At 41.2% G+C, this 26,592-nt stretch overlaps 1 protein-coding gene across 4 annotated transcripts in view; it reads right to left on the bottom strand.

Annotated features, from left to right (window-relative positions):
* Nucleotides 1–16,118, bottom strand: part of LOC138763219 (E3 ubiquitin-protein ligase PDZRN3-like) — a 239,602-nt gene extending 223,484 nt beyond the window's left edge. For 2 of the 4 annotated variants that reach the window (XM_069937008.1, XM_069937014.1), the window contains exons 1-2: nt 15,755–15,841; nt 14,732–14,824 (exon numbers count right to left, since the gene is read on the bottom strand). In XM_069937008.1, the coding sequence (XP_069793109.1) occupies nt 14,732–14,735 (4 nt within the window). In that variant the 5' untranslated portion in view covers nt 14,736–14,824; nt 15,755–15,841. Of the gene's footprint in view, nt 1–14,731; nt 14,825–15,754; nt 15,842–16,077 lie in introns of those variants that run through there. The other 2 variants (XM_069937011.1, XM_069937009.1) reach the window with 2 other exon arrangements.
* Nucleotides 16,119–26,592: the final 10,474 nt, after the last annotated feature.

Raw genomic sequence — 26,592 nt, 5'->3', positions numbered from 1 at the left:
TTTTAGCAGATTGGCCTTAAGTCAAAGTCCTGTGTATCAGAGTTGGGATGTTATGGCAAAGTTGTGTAAGACTTAGATGAGGCCAAATTTGGAGTATGGTGTGCAATTTTAGTCACCAACTACAGGAAAGATATCAATAAGATTGAAAGAGTGCAGAGAAGATTTACTAGGATGTTGCCATGACTTCAGGAACTGAGTTACAAAAAAAAAGGTGAAACAGGTTAAGACTTTGCTCCCTGGAGTGCAGAAGAATGAGAGGAGATTTGATGGAATTATTTCAAATTATGAGGGGTAGGTTATTTCCACTGACAATAGATGAGATACAAACCAGAGGACATGGGTTATGGATGAAACTGGAAAGGTTTAGAGGGGAACTTCTTCACACAGAGAGTGGTGGGAGTATGGAATGAGCTGCCAGCTGAAATGGTGAATGAGGGCTCAGTTTTAACATAAGAAGAATTTGGACAGGTACATGGATGGGAGGGGTGTGGAGGGCTATGGATTGGGTGCAGATCAGTGGGGCTTGGCAGGAAAAAAATATTTTTGCAAGATTAGGTGCCAAGTCTATTTCTGTGTTGTAGTGTCCTATGATTTTATCTCAAGTTCAAGCAAATGCCTCCAAACTCATTGGACAGTGCTTCATCCTACAGCAAGACAATGATCTCAAACATACTAGTAAAGTAACAAAGGAGTTTTTCAAAGCTTAAAAACTGGACAATTCTTGTGGCCAAGTCAGGCCAACATAGTCAAACCAAAATGTATACAAATAGCCTTTAATAAAACCTGAATGTGCACTTTAATCACATTTAAAACTGTGAAGAACAGGGGCAAATAAAGGAAGAGAAGTGCCTTTGTCCCAAACATTATGAAGAGCACAGTAGATGTGGTCATAAAATTACTTTATAGAAAATAAGCATTGAATTGGTCACCAGATATCCCATTGCCTTTATTTTCCTTCCTGTGTGAAGTAGTTCATCGAGCCATTCTGCATACACAAGCACAATCCGCATATTTACATAATTGATCTGAGTCTCTGTTCTCCAATTTCATTGACGGTCTGAGTCCCTTGCTTTTCTGAACAAATCATTTTTCTCTAGCTATTTTGTCATACTAATTTGCATTAATAACTACACATTTAATGTCAATCAGAAGTAAACAAGAAAATCTGCAGATATTGGGGTCTAGTGAAGTATACAAAAGCGTTGGAGAAAATCAGCAGGTCATGAAGCATCCATAAGAAGTAAAAGGCAGCCTATGATTGAGTCCTGAGCTCTTTTTCATTCCCTCTGCCTTTGTCAGAAACCTGTATACTTTTTGACTATTTTTAGTATCCTGATAAAAGTCTTGATGATTTAATTCAATACGTCTGCTGTATTTCATATTATTTCATTCTATTCCCTGATATGCTACATGCTTTCGATATCTTAAATAAGGCAAATTCATGGTTACTTTTAAATTCAAAGTGGAATCTAGTTGCACCAGTTCTTCATGTATTTATGGAGAATAACAATATAGTGCACGATTTAAAATATTTGAATCAGTTTCCCCATGGAAACTTGACTGAGCATTTGCTATCACATTTCAATCCCATGCTGGTTTTACTCCCTCATCAGACTTTGCAATGTGTATTGCAGCCATTAATAATTAACTGTTCAAAATTAAATTAAAATATTGAGATTTCTTGGCTGTTAACTTGCAATTCAACAATTGTTACCCCTGCATCATTAGACTCCTAAACAACAAACTCTGTCAGAGACTCAAGGACTTTTCTCTCTCTGTATTGCAGTTTGTTTTCTTTTCTTGCACTATCAAGAAGTGGTAATTCTACCTCTCTGCAGGTAAAAGAATCTCAGGGTTGTATGTGGTGTTATATCAGAAATCTGTCAATAAATCTTAACTTTAAACTTTGAGGTGAAAGCAATGAAACTCATCTGAGTAAAGGATAATTGCATTGAAAATTATTCCCTCTTTTTAAAAAATTCCGATAACATATGCATCCTGGTATATATATTTAACCTGCTGCTGATTAGAATTGTTCAGGACCACCAATAACAACAATGGGTGTTGGCTCACTGCATTCTTGTAGATTTGGAGTGCCCCGTGCAGTTAGTTACTTTCCTCCATACTCAACTTCACCAGGCTCATTATACCTGAATAACAGATCTGATCCTGTGAATCAACATACAAATGCTGCTGTTCCTGCAAGCTTAACAACAAGGAGTGTGTGTGAAACATAGTTTAGATTTTAATACATCTTAAAAGGTCAATATTGAGTGAACATTGATGAAATGCAACCTCAATAAACTAGTTTATTAACATACTCTGAGCTACTTCCTTTTTTTATACCTTGTGGGGTCGGATAGTTTTGCATATTTGAAGATTCCTACTTCTGATACATGAGGATAATTTGAACCAGATATCTTAACTCATTGGACTTCATCTTTTCACATTCCACTACACGTATTCACATCGGTGCTGATCTTAATTGCTTTCTACCAATGGAAAGATTATGTGTCTGCTTTGGTTCACAACATTAAATCCTGAAGGGACAAGAAGCACACTGATCTGTTCATTTGAAAATTGATTCCCCATTTTGATCACACAATTGGTATATTGCCTTGACTTCATTAGCATTGGGAAATTTAGCACATATCTCCATCCATCAACAACTTCTACAGATATATCACAGAAAAAATGTTCTGTCAGGATGCATGGTAAACTTCTTTCCAAGACCACAAGAAACTGCAGAGTTGTGATTGCAGCTCAACCATCACACAAACTCCATTCCCCCTTCCCTGCCCCCAAATTCAACCTCATCTACACTTTTTGCTACTTTTCCAAATATTTGAAGAGACACATCCAACCCTAGACTTATCCTCCTCATGTCAGGAAGAAGGCATCAGCCAATTCTAGCACAGTTTCTTTACCACTGTAATCAAATGCCTGAAATAACATCATACAAGTAAAACTGTGTTGTTTTGCTCTTTACTAACTGATCTCTCTGCAACTCTGAAAGCTGTATTGTCTTTCAACTCCTGTTCTATATTTGGGTTGATGAGCTGGGCTGCACTCAAAATGAACTCTCTCGCTGTACATGTATTTGGGGGTGTAACAAATGAAGTACAAGACAAAAGACAACAGAATGGAATTTAGTTTAGACGTCAGGTCATAAGTAGCTACGATATTGACTGGAAGGCATTTAAGAGAAACAAGGGGACACAATTTGATGATAGGAAACAGTGTGACAGTAGATTAAATGGGGAAAGTTGAGCAGAGCATTTTAGATATATCCAAAAGAATATTGCCCAAGATTCTCCCAAAACAACAACTGTTGGAAGTGCATTATGATGCCAGGAGTGGTTTCAATGTGATGGCCAGAAGTCAAAAATTATTTTTGGATCGCAAACTAGAGCACAGAATCACAAAAGGATAAGGCAAGGTGTAGAAATCTGGCTGCTGAATTACAAGGACAAGAAAAGGGTATTAAAAAAAGAGCAATTAATTCTTATATTTATGACACAATTGTTGGAGCAAATGAAGTAGCCATATTTCCCCCGGTTCACTGTGGCGGAAAAAAAACACAGGAAACACCTTGAACCTCATTAAAAGCATTCCCTTGGAATGATTTTTAAAAAGTTATGTTTTTGTTAGAAGAACCCTTATGAGAAAAAAAAACAGTAACATTACAACTACACACAACAGAAAGTTATTTAATTTAATCTCTTCTAATCAAATTTATAATACACCAGCCCATTCATTGCCAGCTCTCCATGCTAGTTTTAATCATGTGCAAATGTTGAAATGCTATTAAAACATGTTTTTATCATCACCCAAGACACATTTTTTTGCCAGAATAAGTCATCGCTCTACGTGCCATTGCGTTTGGATGACAAATTATTTGTTTATAATCCTTTACTGAACAGAGGTGACATGACACAAAATATGAGAACTTGAAAAGATGCTTTGAAGTAGGAAGTCACTCATTTAGCAAGTAGAGAGCAAAGCCCAGATAATATTTTAAAATACAAGTCAAGTGAGTTGCATTTTTGAGGATGAGTGATTTTACTATCAAGACAGACAAGGGCTAGGAGAGTCCTGGAGTCCTATGTCAATACATTAGAACAACAGGGATAAAGTTGTGTTGAGAAGTACAGCAAAACTTGGATTGATTGGAAGTATGAGAATTATATGAAACAAAATGAATTTTTAAAAAATTAATTTGTTCCTTCGCAGTGACTGGAAGCTAGTACTCATCTGGGCACGGATTTTGATGATCAATTTAAAAGAGCAGAATGGAGGTGAACTTATTGTGATATCAAACTCTGCAAAAATGTTTCAATTTGATTACTTTCAAAGATCTTTCATTATTCTGCGCAATTGTACAAATACAAAACTAGTATTTTAAGGAGCATGTAAAGAAAAATAAATTTCCAACATTTCGACTACTGTGGCCTGACCTGAAGTGGCACATTATATTTCTAAGCATTCTGATTAGGAATTCTAGTGAACCCAAAAGCGTCAAAGTTTGTATTAGTGGGGTGAGATGGCTTATACAGGTGATACTGAGGGCAAAAGTATCAGAGCCCAATGCTCTGGTGAAGGAAGAGCGATCAGTCCTTCATTAAAAGAGCTGAGGGGAGAGGGGAAAGAAAAAGATTGAAGATGCTGTCAGAATTCAGTAGGTCAAGCAGCATCTATGGAGAAAAACACAGTTTGGATCTAGACCCTTCATAAGGGATGACAAAGAATAGGAAAGGTTTCCTATGTCGAGCAATGCAGGGTAAGGGTAGTACAGAGGCAATAGGTGATTGGTAGAACCCAATGGGACTGGAAAGGGGATGATGACACGAATGAGAAAGGTTAACTAAAGGGAGAAGAATCCTTGGTGGATCAACAAATGTATGTGGGAGGAAAGGGATGTAGGTTACCCAAATTGCAAAATTCAATATTAACACCATTGGGTTGTAAACTAACCAAGCAGAGTACATGATATGGCTCTACACACAATGGTTTTCAAACTTTGTTTCCACTCACATACCACCTATGTGATCCCTATGCAATCCCTATATGATTAGTAAGGGATTACTTATGTGAATGGAAAAGTTTGAAAACTACTATTTTAATTGTACCTAATTGACATGTTACAAGCACTGATTCATATCTTCAAAATAAATGGCCAATGACAATTTTTCTCAAGCAAAATATTTCAGTAACAATTGGGTCTAGAGCAGTGATTCTCATCCTTCCCTTCCCACTCACATACCACCTGAACCAATCCCTTACTAATCACAGAGCACCTATGGCATAGGGATTACTTCAGGTGGTATGTGAGTGGAAAGAAAAAGTTTAAAACTATTGTTCTAAAGCAATAGAGAAGAGGGCAGGCTGGTCAGTGTGGCAGTGAGTCCGAATGCTAATTGATGGAAAAGGGATTTTGAGCCAATGCTTCAGTAGATTGGTGGATGGATGGCAGAAGACATGATGGTCTATGAATGCTGCAATATAAATTCACAAGATGCAAAATGCATCAGGAATCAATGGGTGATGTTTGAAATGCTTTCAGGACTTGAAATTGATGTTTATCCCATCTGGGGTCTCTAAAACCTGAATGACAATCTCAAAACAAGGGCTTAGCAATTCAAAACAGACGAGTCAAAACTTATTCATCCAGAGGACAGTGAATTTTTGGAATTCTCTACATAAGACAGTTGTATAGGCTCAGTTACTGAATTTCTATGAGGTAGATCAATTGATGTTTATATATTACTGAAATCAAGGAACATGGTTCTGTCACAAAAGATCAGGGCAAAATAAAGGGGCCAAATGGCCGATCATGATGTTGTTGCTTTTTCTAACACTGACAAAAATAGCACTATGCAATTAAATTTCTCAGCAACTGACTACATTATCGAGCTCATGATGTCATTGAACTATATTTTTCAAAAGTCATTCTGAAAAGGCAAAGAAAATACATCAGATAAAAAAATGCCAATTTTTATGGTTGGTAAAAATAAATCCCAACTATAAAAGGGTTGCCCCTCTACATGTGAATGTTGCCCAGCGGATACCACAAAAGCAAACAAACCTTAATTGCATGCTTCAGAATCTAACCCTAACCCTATTCAATACACAACCTGAGAACAATGCAAAAAAAGTTAAAATACAATTGTGAGGTGTAACTACTAAATGGCTAATATGCAAGGTTATATTTGCTATTTTTGAATCCGCAGAAACTATTCTAGAATCTCTTGAACCTAAAGCTGATAGCATCTGATAAAAAAAATGGCACAGAGACCCTGAACCATTCCTTGAAGAAAAGTTTATTCTTCAACTACACACAGGATCTCAAAGGTTATTTAAACAGTTTGACAGAACAGCAAAAATATTCATCACAAGGCAACAGCACAAATGCAGAAAACACCAGGTGCTTGAAGAAATGAGAAGGTTTTGGGAGTGAAGCATTCATGCAATAGAATAGGCGCCATCAACAAAGTTTTAGTTAATTTCTAAAGTTACATGTCCAGTTTGACTTTCTGGTTTTTTTTTTCTTTAAAATCATAATTCTGGTCGTGAGCAATAAGCCAGCTAAAATGAGCAATCTTGTGGTCATGGATCTTTTTGGAAAGAGTGATCACAGTATGATTGAGTTTCGGATAGAAATGAAGGGTACAATAGTTGGGTCGAAAACCAACGTGTTATACCTAAAAGGGAAACTACAAGTGGATGAGTGAGGAGTTACCCAAGGTAGACTGAGGAACAGTGGAAGACTTTCAAAGAGCTTTTTCACAGTGCTCAACAAAAGTATATTTCAGTTAAAAGCAAGGGCAGGAGGTTGGGGACATCCAGCCTTGGATAACTAAGGAAATAAAGGAAAGCATCAAACTAAAAGCTCATGTGTATAAAGTCTCCAAGGGCAATGGGAAATGAGAAGATTGGGAAAATATTAAAAAGCAACAAAGAAGCACAAAGTGAGTGATAGAGGGAAGGCAGATTATGAAAAAAGATTAGCACCAAATATAAAAATGGACAGTAAAAAAAATTATAATCATAAAAAATTTTAAGGGTGGCTAAAGTGAAGTTTTGTTCCTTGCAGAATGATAAGGGGAATTAATGTTGGGTAATGCGGAAATGGCTGAGGCTTTGAAAGACTATTTTGTGAGGGTTTCACAGTGGAGGACATGTGCATCATACTACAGATAAATGTTATGGATGTGATGGGAGGTAAGGACCTGGATATAATAGTTATCAGTAAAGAGGTGATATTGAGAAAACTTTAAGGTCTTAAGATAGACGTCCCGGTACTGATGGAATGCATCCCAAGGCACTGAAAGAAATGGCAGAAGTTAGAGACTTTGGAAATAATTTACAAATTTTTTGGACTGGGCAAGTCCCAGCCAATTGCAAGGTGGTGAATATCACACCACTATCCATAAAGGAGCTAGGCAAAAGGCAGGGAACTGTAGGGCAGTTAGTTTAACATCTATAGTTAGGAAAATGCTTGAAGCTATCATTAAAGAAGAAATAGTAAGGCATCTCAAGCAAAATAGATCCATCAGGCAGATGCTACATGGACTCAGCAAAGGTAGGTCCTTTTTTTCTTACAAACTTACTGGAGCTCTTTGAGGATATAATGAGAATGGTAGATGGAGGGGAGCAGATAGACATTGTTTACCTGGATTTAAAAAAGGCATTCAAGAAGGTTCCACATAAAAGACATACATAAGGATGCATAGTGTTGGGAGTGATGTATTAGCATGGTTAGAGGATTGGTTACCCAAAAGAAAGCAGAGAGTTGGATACAGGAGTGTTTTTCTGGTTGGCAATCAATCGTGAGCAGGGTACTTCAGGGGTCGATGCTGGGTGATCACAATGTACATTAATGATCTAAAAGAGGGGGCAGAGTGTAGTGTATCTAAGTTTGCTGATGACACTAAATTGAGTGGAAAACCAAATTATGCAGAGGATTTGGAGAGTTTGCAGAGAGATATATGCTGTAGATAGGTTAATTGAGTATTCAACACTCTTGAAGGTGGAGTACAATGTTGATAAATGTGAGGTTATTTACTTTGGAAAGAAAAATGGAAGATTAGATTATTATTTAAATGGCAAGTGATTGGAGCATGCAGAGAGATATATGCTGTAGATAGGTTAAGTGAGTATTCAACACTCTTGAAGGTGGAGTACAATGTTGATAAATGTGAGGTTATTTACTTTGGAAAGAAAAATGGAAGATTAGATTATTATTTAAATGGCAAGTGATTGGAGCATGCAGAGAGATATATGCTGTAGATAGGTTAAGTGAGTATTCAACACTCTTGAAGGTGGAGTACAATGTTGATAAATGTGAGGTTATTTACTTTGGAAAGAAAAATGGAAGATCAGATTATTATTTAAATGGCAAGTGATTGGAGCATGCTGCCATGCAGAAGGACTTGGCTGTGCTTGTGCATGAAACACAAAAGGTTGGCTTGCAGGTGTTGGTCTTCATTGCTAGAGGGATTGAATTTAGGAGCATGGAGGCCATGCTGCAACTGTACAAGATACTGGTGAGGTTGCAGAGGATAATATCAGGTTAATTCTAGAGTAGTGAATTCCAGGCTCAATTTTCACATTTAAGGAAAATTTGGACAGGTACATGGATGGGAGGGCTATCGAGGGCAATGGACGTGCAGGTCAGTGAGGTGGCAGAATAATAGTTCAACACAGCCTTAACGGGCTGAAGGGCCTGTTTTCTGTGCTTTTATCTTCTATGGTTTTACAAGGGCATAGCTTAGGAGGAGTGATAGTTTTCTGGAATTGTACTCACTGGAATTCAGAAGGATGAGAGGGAATCTTATATTAAAAAAAATACAAAATTATGAAAGGCATAGATAAGATAGAGATAAGTTGTTTCCATTGGTGGGAGAGAGTAGAATGGGTACATAGCTTCAAGATTCAGGGTAGTAGATTTAGGACAGAGATGAGAACAAACTGGTTTTCCCCAGAGGGTTGTGATCTATGGAATTCGCTGTCTATTGAAGCAGTGCAAGCTACATCAGTAAATATATTTAAGGTTGGGTTGAATTTTTTTTACCTATTAGGGGAATTGAGGGATATGGAGAAAATGTAGATAGGTGGAGATTTTATGCACCTATCATCAAATCAGCCATGATCTCATTGGATGGCGGAGTAGGCCAGATGGCCTACTCCTGCTCCAATTTCATATTTTCTTAAACTACATTACATTAATCATTTGAATGTAACTCAAATGAAAATAAAATAGCATAAAGTAAATTCTATGAAAATTAAATAATTTTCCATTAAACCACATTTGGGAAAATATGAAAACATCGTGCCAATTCCAATGAGCATCTTGAAACTAAACAACCAAAATTCCACTTTTTATGGCTATAAAGATGTTTTGGTATCTGACACTGAAGATCTTCAAAACTAAAGCGTAAAGTATATTGCTCTTCTTCACGTGAATATCTCAGCTGCTAAATACTGAATACCAACCATTAGTACAGAAACTCACCAGCCAATCCTTTAATTCAAAAAGCCCACAGAAACTTTCATGTGATTGCAGAAGAAATTCACACCATTCTGATCAGCCAAATTAAACTCACATAAAGGATTAGTCACATTCCTCACAGTAAGAGCCCTGGAAAAACTGACTCAGCTTCAAAATATTGATGTCATAAGATGGTGACATTTTATAGCCTTTCACAATCAAATGGAAGAAAATTACATAAATAAATCAAACATATTCCAGACAAAACAAAACTTAACTGCCCTGACAAAATCATTGTTTTGTACAGTGCTACTTATAATCTCACGATATTAATTATTTAGCTGCACTGTAAGGAAAATGTCATCCATACTGATAATATGACCCAATTACTGTTGAACATTGTTCATCGAAGAATCCACAACATCACCAAATATATTAAGAAAAATTAAAAATATCGATTGTTAATGAAAATTAGTTTCATTGTAGAACAGATTTCATTTTTGAGCATCTATATTGAACAAACATTGAAGAATTCCAAGTCAAACAAATATTGAAAAATCCAAAGAATTTTAAACAACCATCAAGCCGGCCAGGATCCATGCAGTGGATCTGCTCTCGATGCAAGTGTCTCTCTGTTATTCTCAACATTAAATATACAACTGTCTCACAGCTGCAATCCTACTTCCACTTCCCTCATCCTAAACCATTGAAAGATCTTTAATTTTACACACTTGCTATCTGGTCACCCTTGTCAGGCCAGTCCTTTGAATGTAGCAATAGCTGGACCTCATTATAATACCACCTCACAGAAAACCAACAGCCTAACATCATGATCTTACAAGATTATAAATTTTACTGTATACACATGCATACCACAGACACACACACACACACACACACACACACACACACACAAACAAATCTTCTTACCACTTTGTTTTAAAAAAAACTGAAGTACTTGCTGTTTCCATGCTGTTCAACTCGATGATTCTTTGACTAAGATATTTTCTTAGTTTATGTTCAAGAACATGAATCAAAAAGTAGTTGGATAGCAATAAAAAAAAACTGTAATTTATTTATCCCCAGGTCATGTTTCCAATTAGTAGAACACAATGAACACATTCACAAGTGTTACAATAATTCATATCTGTATACTCACTGGAGACTGACAAAATAAAAAGATCAATAAGATAATATGTAACTTAAATGCAAGTTAATCATTCTGGAATCACGTGACAGTGTTTAAATCGATTTTCCCATGGCTTCACTTAAGATTTATTAATTTTTCTATTGCTTAAAACCAGCCAATTCACATCTGTAAACATTCAGCAAAATTAATTTTAAAATCCAAATACCAACCCTGTGAGCTGCATAAAGATTAATCAACTTGAGGAATAACAACCATATTACTTCTGTCAGTTCCACAATACATAGTTATCCATCTAGCCACAGACGAAGTTGTTGTTTATCCAAGCTTTTAATGAAGGAAACTCACCTATTTCTAAATTTTTCAAACATTCGACTTTGCCAAAAGTCACCCCTTTACTGTTAACTATTATATCCAGGTCCTTACCTCCCATCACATCCATAACATTTGTCTGTAGCATGATGCACATGCTACAAACACCAGATCAATGCCCAACAAGCTGAACTCTTTTTGTACACTTATTGGTGTGGAAGCTTGCTCAATTATTCTGGATTAACCTGGTCAGTTGCTGCTTCACCCATCTCTAAAGTGATCAGCAAATTGCGGGAAGCACCAGTGGTACAATTAACACCAAGAACAAGCTCTCATCCATATGCAATTTTGCTTTTTCCTGAAACATTCGGTGCAGTTACTTATCAGAGCCTGTATTCTTTTTGCATGCAAAAGTGAAATGCCAAAAGGAACATGAAAATGCCTCTCCCACAAATGTGTGGATTGGCTAAAGTGCATTATATTAAAGACTGGTGGGTTTTTTTGTGAGAATCAGCAATAGACTGGGTTAAACAAGGTCTTGTGTGCCCCAGTATATTTTTCGAGTTTGCAGCTTGCCAGTCATGCAACAAAGACATAAATAAGCAGTGTTACCAATAATTCATCTCTAGTAACACTTTCAACCATCCTAGCATTAATCATCCACTGGCACTCGCAAAACCAGCAGCATTTAACCACACTCAAAAAAATTACTGTCTGTAAAGATCAACCACGTCTCCCTTACAGTCATGAGGAGAGTGCCGCATGGTTTTCTGCAAAACAAGCCTCAAGTAGCAGCACACATTCTGGGGTCAAGTCACCAGACCTGGTTTTAGCAGCATTTTCCATCAAAATAGAGTGGTCAGAAATGTTGGAAGAAATATTGCCCAATGTGAAGTAGTTATATGATCGTCAACTCAGAAACTACATAGATTGTGAAATACAATGTGCCCAGGAGGAAGATTTAGGCAATGGCCAGACATTTCTAAAGAGATGCCACAGGGTCAGGAGTTCCCTCTATGAATGCTTATACTTTTCAGGTGTGAAAGCTAAAGTCACAATAACTAAAGGTTAAAATCTCCACACTTCAGTAACTCAGCAACGAGCATTGTAAATATCCTGCGGCTAAATTTCCAAGAACGGGTGTAATTTTGTGGATAGTTCAGGCACTTGTGTGGTTTGCACTTTTGATTCTGCAGTCGCAAGCAAACCTCTCATATTTTTAACTGCTGTATTCCTAGTGCCAGCCAGTCTGTGGCCCAAGAATTAATAAAACAAGCTCAGCAGATGTATTCCTCAGAATGGTAAAGAGAAATAGTCACATGATGAAGTGACTTTGATGGTATAAACTTTATAGACTATGGGCTAGATCTCTTAAACGGAGGCCAGTGCCAGTGTTGACATCTTCACCCATGCTTCGAGGGAAGTTGTCAATTTGGAACAGTGGAGCAGTTAAGAAACAGGTACTTCCATAGATTTCTCAGCATCGAGGCTGAGCATGCAGCTGGTCAAATCAAGCAGAGCATTCAAATTCTAATGAATGGAAGAAATTAGTTACCAGCAAGAAAAAGTGTATTTTATATTGTGTGTGGTGGTACGTGGTATTGGAAACACATTCCCCACTTAGCTGGGCAGGCTGTGGAACCAGTAGCCCCTCCCACAAGACCCCAAATTTCTTCCCTCATATCTTCCCTTGGACGAGCCAGCAGCATGGGGAAGCCAGTAAAGCCGTTGGCCCTCACTTCATGTCTGTGAGTGGTCATTGATCACGTTACAATTTATTGATCTAAATCTTGGAGCGCCATGGACAAGGCGATTTAGTTGGAGAAGCTGGAGATCGACCCGAAAGACCCAAAAGCCTTCATGAAATTTTACACGTGGCTACACTGTTTGAAGGCCTACATGAGGCACCACAAAAATCACAGGAGATAGTGATGAGTATGACCTACTATTCACAGTGGTAGGCCATCGCAAGTACCAACATATCCGTGATTGCATGGGGTATGACAAGGCAACGGCACTACTCCGTCTACAATCCAGAGTGCCGAGTAACGCCATGTATACTTGCTTCCAGCTTAGCTCCCAATGCCAAGGCCCGGGTGAGTGGACGAGTTCATGCGGGCCATGTAGGACCTGGGTCACGACGGGGGCAGAGTACCAGGAGGAGCTCATCTGCGACGGGCTGGTCAATGGGTTCCACTCCCAACATATCCGTAAACGACTCCTGGAGAAGGGCGATCAGTCCATTCAAGAGGTTGTGCTGATGACCCGGGCCATGGAGACTGCCCAAAAGAACATGAGGGCCTACTTCGTGGGCCACGCAGCCCCCAAATATGCAGAACGGGTGGTGCCATTTTGGAACTCTGGGCCCCTGCCCCTGATGGCTGCCACAACTGCCGAGTACACAAGATGCAACTACCGTGGGGAGAGCCAGCATCCCAAAAGTACTGCCCTGCACTTAGCGCGACCTGCTCAAACTGCCAGTGGAAAGGTCACTAAGCAAGGATATGCCGATCTAAGCCCCCCTGCGAGTAGCACCGTATGCAGCCCACATCACCATCTTAGCTTGAGCAACTCCAGTTGTCGCTTCCGGTTGTGGAGAACCAAACTATTGGGCCCATGTCACAACAAGGAGGAACATTCCTGCCGGCTTCACTTCTGGGCCCCACTGCACGCGATCCAGAGGGCGGCCATATTCGCGATCTCCCAGGCGGTCATCTTGGTGGCCACCGACTAAACAATGCGGCAGCCTCAATCATCTTGGACCAGAGTCAACCACACCAGCTGGGGCATTCCATAATGGACATAAAGGTAAACAGTCACACCACAAGTTGCCTGTTCGATATGGGGAGCATCGAGAGTTTCATACACCCATGCACTGCCGAACACTACACCCTGACCGTGTCCCCTGCAAAGTCCCGGGTAGCACTAGCCTCAGAGTCCCTCTCGACAGAAATACGCAAGAAGTGATGTTCACCTAACCGTGGAGGGGACGAAATACAAAAATTTCAGACTGCTGGTGATGCCCCATCTCTGCGCCCCCGTCATTTTGGGACTGGATTTCCAGTGACAGTTAAAAGGGGTACTGATGCAATTTAATGGCCCCCATACCTTGCTCACAGTCAGGAATGACCAGCCCCCCCCCCCCCCCTTTTTGGGAAGGCCCCTGGAGGCTGGGCAGCACTCCCCACCTGCAGCCCAGCCACCCTATGAATCCCTGCCCTCCCCCCCCCCCCCCCCCACACTGTTCCAAAACCTCACCCCAGGCTGTAGGCCAGGGACCACGAAGAGTAAATAGTACAGCCCGGAGGACAGGTGATTCATCAAATCAGAGGTGGAACGGTTGCTGAGGGAGGGCATCATAGAGCCCAGTAATAGTCCATGAAGGGCACAGGTGCTGGTGGTAAAGGGGGCAGAAAAGAACCGGATGGTGATTGACTACAGTCAAACCATCAACTGCTTCACCCTATTGGAACTTACCCCCTGCCCCGAATTGATGACGTGGTGAATGAGATCGCAAAATACAGAGTCTTTTTGACCATAGATCTCAGTCAGCGTGCCATCAAATCCCTATCTGCCCAAAGGACCAGCCTTACACATCGGAGGTTAACGGTCGACTGTACCAATTCTTACGTGTCCCTTTTGGCCTCACAAACAGCATTTCAGTATTTCAAAGAGAAATGGACTGCATGGTGCCACAAACGAGCCTGCAGCTGACGTGGACATTACCCCTCCATAAATCTTCGTCCGCGAAGCCAAGCCAAAGAGAGAGAATAACCACTTACCCATTCTTGGATAATGTCACCATATGAGGCCATGACCAGAAAGAACACAACAATAACCTTTGTAGGTTCCTGACCTCTGCAAAAGCCTTCAACCTATCATATAACCAGAAGAAATGAATGTTCAGCACAGAGCAGCTGGCAATCCTGGGGTATGTGGTGGAGCATGGTGTGATTTCCCTCAACCCTGGAATTAACTCTACCACAGAACCCCAAGGCTTTAAAAAGGTTGCTGGGGCTCTTTTCATATTACACACAATGGGTCCTCAACAATGCCGACAAGGCCCAACCCCTACTGAAAACCACAACCTTTCCCCCATCAGCGGTGGCCTGTAAGATCTGAGAGCATCAGGGATGAGATCGACAAGTCGGTCCCATTCTGAGTGGAGAGAGTTTCCATTTGGGACCTGGCGCAAGCAGGAATCCAACTGTGGAAGGCACACCCGATACCCTTGGGCAGCAACTAGCTGGCCCTGGGGACCACCGACGATGAGGATTTAGAAATTCCACCCCAAGCACAGACTCCCGAATGTTTCCCCCTACTGGAGAGTTCTTCTCCTCAGTTACTAACCCCTCCCCTCTTCCACGGACCTGGGAAACTCAGACACTTTTCAGCCCCCCAACAGCTAGCCCAGTGACCGAGCCATCGGGCTGCCGAAGCAAGCAGCACAGTCAACAGGACTGCGGAGGTCCCAACAACAGGTAAAACCACTGAAGAGACTAAACCTGTGAGCATTACAGTGCAACTCATGGATTTTAAACACAGTGCCCCACATCACCCTGCCGGACCCTATCTAAAAAGGAGGGGTGAATGTGGTATTGCAGGCATGTTCCCCACTGAGCTGGGCAGGCTGGCCCGCCTGTGGAACTGGTAGCCCTTCCCCTAAGACCCCTAATAAAGGCAGAGAGCCCTAGTCTCCTCCCCCATATCTGCTGAGGCATGCTTGGATCTTAAGATCAATAAAGCTGTTGGCCCTAACTTTGTGTCTGAGTGGTCACTGATCGAGCTACATTGTGGTGGCTCACCCATGCAACAGGTGAACTAGCTCACAGTGTTGCAGGCAAGTCTGTGGCAGATCTGACAGAGCTCTGGGTGCAAGGCATGCCCACAGCCTGGCTGCTGATCTCATAAAGGTCCCACGAGTCACGAGCATCATTGGGTTCCGAGGGATTTAAACACGTGAGACTTCTATTGAAGTCAGTTGGTTCGACTCATTTTTGACTGAGATTCTTTTGCTCGCTGCATGCGTATTGCAACTACATTGGTGACCCCGACAGTCCAAATAGTATTTGGACCCAACGATGACTAACCCAAGCACTCAGAATGCAGTTCCACTGAAATTGCCGACATTCTGGAACTCGCAGCTGCAGGTCAGGTTTGAAGAGGATGAAGCCCAATTCCAGGTCAGGCAAATGATCTCTGATGCCACAAAGTACTATTATGTGGTCAGTTCACTTGACCAGGAAATAGCAGGCCGCATCATCGACTTCCTACACCAGCCACAAGTTGTGCACATGTATGAAACAATCAAGACACTCCTGATCAGTTCTTTTGGCCTCTCCCACCATGAGCGCGCAGCGCGGTTGCTCCACATGGATGGCCGAGGTGACTGTGTGCCTTTAGCCTTTATGAATGAGATGCTACACTAGCAGACAGCCATAAGCCATGTTTACTGTTTGAACAAGTCTTTCTTGAGCAGGTGCCAGAAGATACCCACCTCCTCATCGCTGATGACCATTTCAGTGACCCATGCAAAGTAACGGCCCGTGCAAATATCCTGTGGCACACCAAGCACAGGATGGAGCTCTGAGCACACTGTGGCTCCTGCCCAGTGTCAGCTGTGATCCCGCTCACTGACGTGATGTCATTTTGAGCGCGACAAGAAGGAACACAGGACAATGGCTGACCCTGTGCAGGAAGGAGATAATGATGATGATTTCAGTGTTTCTGAGTGTTCAGAATGAGATACGGCAGATCCTTGGAAAGGATATTTGAGCTGTTGAAGCTCTTCAATCATCCTTGAGATCTGAAATTCGCATGGGTGCAATCAGGAGAAGGTTCCTGCAAAGGTTGAGGGCAAGAAGACAGCAGTTAGCGATCGAAAGGCACGTGAAGTGTAAGCGCCACAGACGAAGGTGAATGCTGCTGGTCAGTCAATTAGCTATGGCAACACATTGATCTCTCTGGAGGTTGAACCGATCGCAGGATCCTGAGTTCTGGAGTAATGTCCTCACCAAATTTGATTATGCTGAGTGGAGCAGACACTTTCGTATGTCGCGTGGCACCTTTCACTTCATGCTGGAACTCATAGAACCTCACCTGAAGGCGCATAGACCAGACTTGCAGTGACCATTGGAGCCCGGACTTCGATTAGCTGTGGCCTTGGAGTGGTATGCTACCCCTTGTAAGTATTGATCCATCAGTACCATCTTTGGAATAGGCATCAGCACCGTGTGCATGGAGGTGCAAGAGGTGACTGCCGCCTTGAGGAAGTTCCTCGGTAAACGTTTCATCTCCCTGTCAAGTGGAGCATGTCTCCAGGAGACCATTGATGGCTTCGCCCAAAGGGGATACCCAATGTGTGCTGGTGCCATTGATGGGTCATACATTCCCATGATCACACCCAGCGTGCATGCTGCAGCCTACTACAATCGCAAAGGGTGGCATTCGGTGGTTCTGCAAGCGGTGGTTGACCACAGATTCTGGGGAGTTAACCCTCTATTGATGTACATCACGTCACATTTCCAATGACTATAACTTCACTATGTGATTTCCACTGTGATTTCCATTCATTTTACAGCTTCTCAGATGTGTTTGTGGGGTGGCTGGGCCGCATGCGTGATGCCCAAGTGCTTGCCAACTCTCCTCTGTATAGAAAAGCTGAGGACCAGGGCGGATACCTCTTCCTACGTGACGCGAGTGTTCACCTTCAAAGCTCCGTGTTTCAAATGTTATGTATGCTGGCTGTGTCAACGTTCAGGTGCATGAATTAACTACATTTCTGCATCGTTGTGTCTGCAGGTGTCCAAGGATGTTGAAGGAGTGGAGATTCCAGCACATCTTGTAGGTGATGCGGCATACCCCCTACGAAGCTGGCTGATGAAGGGGTTCACACAGCACCGAGTACTGGATCAGGATCAGCGAAGATTTAACAAGGCCCTTAATTTAGCAAAGATAGTGGTGGAACATGCATTTGGCCATCTAAAAGGCCACTGGCGATGCCTGTCCAAGCGTCTAGATATCGCTGCCACCTTAATCCCAGATGTTGTGTTTGCCTGCTGTGTACTGCACAATATGTGAGATTAACAAGAAAGACTTCCCTTCAGAGTGGACATTGGTTGAAGCAGATGGTCCTGCACCCAATAGCACAGATTGTGCTGATCAGCAGGGCCATGGGCACCAGGCCATCCATTCTGCCATCATGTCCATCCTGTAAGGGTATGTCCCTGCTACCCAGCTCCCCATTTTCCATGACTTGCACCCCCCTCCACCCTCCCCACCTAATGTGGTGACATGAGCCTGCTACCTGGCATGCTGTGTGTTCTCACGAATGAACGGGTGCATATAAATGAAATTTGTGACTTGTGTGCTTATCAAAATTTTAATAAAATTTTATAAAAGATGTTCTTGGAAAAATCACAATGCTTCATAAATATGAGGTAGATATCTCAACGTTAACATTTCACATCATTCTTAAACGTGAAGGAAACCATGGAATGGACAAATAACAGTGCAAATCCACTCCACACTTGAACACAGCAGATCAAACACTAAAACAATAAACATAACCACCCGGCACCATAGCATCTCACTGCTGAATGTTTCCATCCTTAAAGTGTCACACAGAACATTGCACTTATGAGGGGCTTCATGAACAACAAAGTGAGCAATGAGTTAGCAGCATTAAAGGTGTATTTTCCAACACAAACCTCAGTTGGAGGGGGGATGAGGAACCGATCCTGGACCCCAGCATCTCAGTCATGCCAAAGCATCCACTACTGTGATGCACTGGTGTGGAATGAAATGGCATACTGGATGGAGGGGCCTAGTACATGGGATACAAGACTGACAATATGACTGTAGGAATGGGGGTGGGGAGGCCTCCAGTCGCATGATCAAACTGTTGAAGTTGACCGATTGCCTGTCCATTGCGGCACTCAGTCCCTGTAGGGAAGCCACAAATTCAGACATCGACTGGGCAAGCTTCTCCACTTCGGAGCAGCGCATTGCTTCCTCGTCCTCCCTCTGGTCGGCAAGCATGACTCTCTCATGATACAGTGCCTCCTCTGCACGCTGGCAGTCTCTCTCACTGTCTTCCCTGTCAAGTGCCAACATCATCGCTTGCAGCTCCTTAGAGAAAACCTGCTCCTTCATCAGTCACTGGCGCTTGCGTCTGGGACCAGAGGCTCTGGGTGGAAACAGGAAAATTGCATCAGCATTGGACTCAAGTGCTTCTCCATAAACACAACCTCAATGCTACTGTACCTGTGTTCTCTGTTGAGAGTGCCGCTTCGCCACTTCCAGGGACAGTGACCTCTGCGCTTCCTCTCTCTCGAAGGCATCCAAATCTGTGGCTGCCAGGTCCTCGGTGGTGGCCTCCTCCTCCTGGACCAGCATATCTCTTCCATTCCTGCTGTGTGAACCCTGAGATCCCTCAGGGATGAGCTCTGGGGATTCAGGGGTCTCGAGAGCAATGGCTACATTCAAAGGAGTAGCTGAGCAGCTAGTCCCACAGAGAGTGTGGCACTGGTTGAAGTATTGCCATTCCTTGTGCCCATTGCCACTCCTGTTGTGGTTCAGGACTGTGTGAAATTTCTTTCCATGCTCTTCAGCTTTGTGACCACCTGATTTTTACTGCGTTGGTGCCCTTGTGCTGTGAGCATTCCAGACAACAGCTCAAAAGTGAGCCCATCCATAACTGTCCTAGTGAGCTCCTTTTCCTGAGATTCCTGAATCAGATGGTCTAGAAGCAGTCTTATCTCTCCTTCAGACTAGTTACTAGCCTTTCTTGGAGCCATTGTTCAAATCCATGGTTTCCCTTCACTGCTAAACAAAACGACTGAATCTGCACTGGCCTGCCTGCACAATGTGCTTCAAGATTCGCGCCAGGTGTTTCAGGCTGACGACGTCACTGCCACGTCAGCAGCCTGACCTTTTAACATCCGCTTTCAGCCAGCTTCATTCAGGTAGCTGAGGGAGCCACTGTTAGGTCTGCTTTGTTCATGAATGAGTGAGACAAACACCAGGCTGAGTCGAAATCAGGGTTCTTTGTTCTTTATTACCGGATTGTAACACTTGCGACCAACCATGTTAGTCGGAGAATGCATTCTGCCGTTATCAGCAAAATGGTGATTTTTTATACCCTTGGATATGTGCTTAGAACATCATCATATCATTACTTGTCCAATGACTAAAACTGTTGCTATCCTTTCCCTGCTAGCTTCCTGCCTCTCAATCCATCCATGTCTCTCTTATCTTGTAAGTACAAGGATGCATTCACATCTTGTTACAGCCCTGTACATTCCCATCTCATGATGTTTTACCTAACAGGAGTACAAGGACACCTCCCCTTCTTGTTACAGCCTTGTACAGGGTAACTCCCTACACATTCCCATCTCATGATGTTTTACCTTACACCACTGAGCTGAGCTGATTATCCCTCTCGGAGGAGGGTTACGTAGCTCGCCTCAAGAGCACTTCCTGTACATTCAGGTGGCCTCAAAACAGCAGCATATTTCCTAAACATGCGGCTTTACATGCGGGGCAATTGGCCACCTGAAAGTACCTTAAGATAACAACTTGAAAGAAGGAAGAACTCCTGTTGTTTTGCTGGAGAAGGTGGGGTTTTTGCAAGATACGAGTCACATGCTCTCTTTGGAGTTTCAGTTGGAAAAGAGAGTCGAGTTAACAGCTCAGTCAGTCGTGTGGGACACTGACAAGTAACTGAAAAGTGCAATCCAAGGAAAACTGTTTGAAACTGACCAAAGCAAGTTCCAGATCAGTAGATGGCTGGAAGTGCTATCTGTCTGATGTTTCTCTTGAAATAGAGGAAGGAATGGAACTCTGTGATCGCTTGAAGAAAGAGGTTACCATCCAGAAGACCCTGATGGAGCAAGTTTCATCAGCGAGACCCTGAGGTGACTAGTGGTGGTACTTCAGTTGTGGAAATCCTGGATCAACAAATATCTCTCTCTGCAAACCCTTCAAGAACCTTCCTGAGCAATAAACATTTACCTTTCAAGCACCAAGCCTGGTGAACTTTATACATGTTAAATTCTGTGCACAGTATGGTGATTGCTTGCAACCAGAGAACTTGGAAGAAGGAGAAGTGAGATTGAACTGTGAACCAAAGAACTTTTCTTGAATTTACACACACATTACATACATGTGCACTTAGAATTAGAAGGGGGTAATTTGGGTTAGTATAGAGTATAGTATAAGAAGAGTTAAATTAAAGTTTGATTTTATTTTCATGTTTGAAGTTGATTAAAAATAACTTTTATTTTGAAAGCCACTTATCTTGGTGAAGGTCTATTGCTGCTGGGTTTTGGGGTCCTTTGGGCTGATAGTAGTCAATATTTTTTAATTGTCAAATGACTATTTGAATACTCAGTGGCCCAATGACATTAGCCTTTTTTCCACTGCCACCCTGTCCCAGAAATTTACTGTGACTGGATCCAGTGGAAAAGGAACATGGTCTGAATGCTGGCATCAAATGATGTCATTTCACACCAGGGATCAACCACCTCTGTCCCTACTCATATCCCCGGCATTTGCTGATGCCAGCGTGCTGATAAAACAAGGAGAAAAGGGACAGCAGAAAGTAACCCATTTCCAGTTGAAGGAAGAACACTCTGATTCCCAGTGGAAAAGCAATTAGTATCCTAGTCAAGGGTGGTCCAGTGAAAACAGCACAAAGGGCTTCCTATCCTGGGACTGTACAACCAATTAACTGGAATGCCAGTAGAAAAGGGGCCATTGACACCTTCAATCACTGCTATGCTGGACAACATTTCAAATTAAGAGAGTTGCACAAGTGAGCAACTGCACTGGAATAAATAACATTGTCGAGGGGCAGTTGACCAGCAAGTTCAGGATAACAGAAAATTTACTTTAAAACATTTCTACACATTTAGGAGATGCTTGGAGATTATGGCAAAGTTGCTTTCATTATAATAGGGGGCTAAATTCTTGAGCCACTGCAGTCTCACAATAACCCAGCAGAGTAAAGGGAACAACAAAATTTGCTGAAAGTGGGGGAAAAAAATGAACAAATTCTTTGAGGACGTAACTGTCATTGCAATTCTGGATGAGGAGGTCAAGAGCTGGGAGGTTTTATCAATAAGTCTTGCTCAGGAGGGTTTTTAAAAACAAAAGCCAAAATAATTAATTCATTCACTCATGATCAATAATTACATATTTAAGAACAAAAGCCAAAATAATTAATTCATTCACTCATGATCAATAATTACATATTTAAGAGTTTATTTGCCAATGGAATTGTCATCAAAGAAAGTACCCTCTGAATGGGATTAATTTTTGGGATAAACTTTTTTTTCATTTTTGTTGTAGTACTTTTATGTATTTGGCAGTGACGGATCTGAAACATGACGATGCATCTTAACAACCTTGGTTCAGGCACCCTTCTCAGATCAGAGATAATGAACAGAAGATGGATCATTCCATAGATGCCATAATACAAGTCAACACCAGAACCAAGTAGCTTCAGAGAATCATAATGCCAAACTAATAATCCAATTAAATTCCTGTCTTTTATTCAATACATGTACTTTTCTTCTTGACCCGTGTCTAAGTAAAATCCTTCTAAAATTCACTATTCACTCTGACTCTCTACCTTTTAAGCTGTGAATAAAATCTCATCACTGCTCTTTTATCCACAGTCATTTTTGTCATCTTCTCAGATAACTAACTCTTCAGCCAAGAGAGATAATGGCTCTCCCTCTCCTCCATTAAACTTTTCTATCAAATCTCCCAGAACGTTATTTGTTCCAAGAACAATCCAGCATCTCTAATTTCTAACATTCCCCACTTCCAAAGAGTGACTCCATAAAAGCAAATTTCCTTAGCACACTCCATTGCTTTTTATGCTTCTTTCCCAGCTAGTTTCTGTAAGGAATATATTCAGGAAACTGATTATGAATACAGTCGTGGTCCATCAAATACAGACTGAATATCAACTAATCCAACATCAATCTTGCCACTTCTTTCTGATGGATAATTTTAGTTGATTTGATACACAATTTGGGATGTACTTTGATTAGCACTGGTGGGCTCTGATAACAATAACTATAGGAAAACAGGAGTTTAAAAAATCAAGGGTATAGACTAGTTTTAGTGTAATGGCAAGGCATGTGCTTCTATGCTATACATAATATTTGCACCACATGATATGTACAAATTGTGAATAACTAAACCACATATTTCACTGTTGAATATGTTCCTTTTATATTCCAATTGAATGAGTCGCTTTGCAAATTGTGAATGTTGATAGCTGGTACAAATTGTTTTAGCAGGCAACATCCAATAAAGCAATTGCAAAAAAATGTCATCAACTTTTCTTTTCAATATTCAGTTACTAATGGTAGTGAGACCACCAAACGAAAGAGTTACAAAATTACTACAAGAAAAGGATATACAAATCATACAGGTTGTTACTCTATCACTAACAGCAATATGCTTTGGATTTATGTAGAGCAAGGCATTTCACAGTGATAAACTGAATAGATGATTTTACTTTGTTTTGAAAGATCAAGCAGTGAAGATAGGTCATAAGACATAGAAGCAGATAAAGGATATTCAGCCCATCAAGTCTGATGAGAGAAGAGTCGATGCAAAAGAAAGCCATAGTGTATGGGGATGAGAGGCATACAATTTAATCTCAAGTCTAAATTCCCCTCTCTTTCTATGCCTCTCCATCTTTTCAATTCTGTCTTCTCCCTCTCTCACCCAACCACTTCCTCTATCTCACACTCTCACCAATCATCTCCCAGCTCTTCTCTTTCACAATCTTCCTGACATTCTTTCTCTCACTCAGTGATGGGAGATCTTATTGAAACCTACCAAATACTGAAATGACATGAAGAATTAATGTGGATAGGTTGTTTCTTGTGGTGGTGGAGTCTGGGACCAGGTCTAGGTCATTTTGTCCTCATTAGTTTGGATCCGCAATTTGGCACCAGACATTTTGGCACATTTCACCTTCAGGAGAGGGAAGTGCAGAGATGTCATGGTGGGGAGAGGGGAGTTAGTTAATCCTAAGTGAAATTATAATAAATAATTTTATATTCATTTTTAATTATAAAAAATAAATTAAATGCCATGTCAGTCATCAAATGCGAGTGCCAAAATATCTGTTGCCAAAATACCCGATTTTGTCTGGGACTAGAGGACATAGCTTCAGAATACAAAAATTGTCCCTTTAGAACAGAGACGAGGAGGAATTTATTTACCCAGCTCGTGATGAATCTAGCCTCTTTCACGCCAGTGATTCTGTGTGGGTTAACCAGCTAATTTAGCAGGTCTGTTCCAAGTAATTGTGTGGTATGGTGTTCCAAACTGGCAGGGCAAGTTAATTTCAACCAGGTTCTGACACATGGTAGGGGCAAGTGTCAGAGCCCAGCCAAGTTAACTCACTAATCACCTTCTGGCAGTGTGAAAGCACAACCTGGTCTCACATTGTCACTGCTGGAGGCGGGACCTTCCCCCTTAAAATGCCGGGTTGCCGATTAACCAGGAAAATCATGGCGCCGTGAGAAAGGCTCCCTCCCGAGTGCAGCAGGCCTGGCAAGTTTCCCCACTTCCTAGGAGTGTTGGCAGTGTGAAAGGGGCGTAATTCAGTGCCACAGACAGACGTGGAGGCCAAATCATTGGGTATATTTAAGATAAAAGTAAATGTTCTTGATTAGAACAAGGGTTATGTGGAGAAAGCAGAAGAGTGGAGTTAAAAAGAATAAATTAGCCATGATGAAATGGCGGGGCAGACTTCATTGGCTGAATTGCCTAATTTGGCTCCTCTGTCTTATGGTTTAATGGCAGGTTTACTTTCATTGAGCAGTGAATAGATTCCAAAAGATGGATATTGGTGAGATGACACTTGGGAACACTGTGTACATTTCTGGTCACCCTGCTAAAGGAAGGACATCAATAAATTGGGAGGTGTGCAGAGGAGATTCACCAAGATGAGAGAGCAGGAATTCAAGGGAGAGCTTGGATTTACTGGGTCTTTAATTCCCTGGAGCATCAGAAATTGAGTGGTGATCTTGTAGTGGTTTATATTTAAAAAAAAAGGGAAGTAATTAGATAGGTATTTTTATAAAATAATCATCTAAATCCCAAAAATACATAGTGCATTAAAAAAAAAACAGGGCAGATGATTCAAGAGCAAGAAGGCAAAGGTTTAAGGTGAGAGAGAAGAGATTTAAAAGGAAATTGAGAGGCAAGATTTTCACTCAGTAGGCAGTCCAAATCTTGTACCAGCCACCAGAGGAAACATTGAAACAGACACAATACTGACATTCAAAACACAATTGGACAGATTTGCAGATTGGAATGGCTTTAATAAAATGGACCAAATGCAGGTGAATGGGACAATGTTTTTGTTGGAAATGCACAAAGCTACCCAAAATTCCAAGAAAAATTAGATTAAGTGAAATGGAAAGAGAGTTTAAAGAAAGAAAGATTAAATCAACTACAAAATTGATCACAAAACTTGACATATCAAGAAAATAAGGGTGCAAGTATCTTTGGAGGGAGTCTGAAAGATAAAAGAAAATAGAAAACTTAGAACAATGGCTGTTTTTATAAAAAAAATTCTAAAGTTAGCAATGATTAAAAAAAAGACAGTATTACCAAATTGGTTTACCACAGAATTCAACCCCAACAAAACTGTGATATTTGCATAATAAATATGTGCCAATAGCTAGAAACCTGCAAATCCCTGTGCTGGATTATATTCTATGATCAGCATCAGGCTTAACTAAATGGAGGGATTGAGAAATCCAGCTGAGAGGCATAAATTCACACCCATTTTTGCTTACCTCTCTTCCGTTCCACCATCTCCCATTGTGAAATCTTCCTTCAATTAACATAAATAAATGGTAAAAAGCTAATATGCTTCAAATCAAGATTACCCAATGAAGTGCCAAATGAGTGGCAATTGTACAACAGGTTCAGTTGGGTTATGTCATTGGATCCAATTACAGAGTAAAGTTGTACTCTTTAAAATTAAGCATAGACGCAAGCCATTCAGCCCAAGGGATCTTGAAGTTCTAAGATTCCACTCAGTCCCACTCTTATTCACTTCTCCACAGGACTACAAGAGTAGCAGAGAGGAACATTGAAGTCTCCCCTCATCAATGTGATCTATCAGGACCAAAATTGTTGAGGACCCCCTTCACTCTGCACACAGCATCTTTCAGCTGCTCCTGTCAGGAAAAGGATACAGGAATATCAAAACCAGCACCACAAGGCTGAGAAACAATTTCCTTCCATGGGCAGTGAAAATGCTGAATGACCAAACTAACCATCTGTGACTCTCATAGTTACAAAAAAAATTATTTACATATATGAATACTTGTCCTGCATATGTATCATTGTCTGTATATGTGTTATGTCTGGTTGTTTTGTATAGAGGACAAGAGAACGTTGTTTCATGGGGTTGCACTTATCCAATCGGATGATAATAAATTGACCTAAAACTATAAAATTCATCTTTTTATTCCTCTCCTGTTATGCATCTATAATATCAACCTTCACTACTCAATGTGGTATTGAATTCCATATTCTAATCAGTCTTTGAATAAATACATTAATCCCAATTTCCCCATGGGGGCATGTTATCCCC

This window comes from Narcine bancroftii, chromosome 5 (assembly GCF_036971445.1).
Source record: "Narcine bancroftii isolate sNarBan1 chromosome 5, sNarBan1.hap1, whole genome shotgun sequence".
In the NCBI taxonomy this organism is placed as follows: Eukaryota; Metazoa; Chordata; class Chondrichthyes; order Torpediniformes; family Narcinidae; genus Narcine; species Narcine bancroftii.
This window is presented reverse-complemented; position numbering and strand designations above follow the sequence as displayed.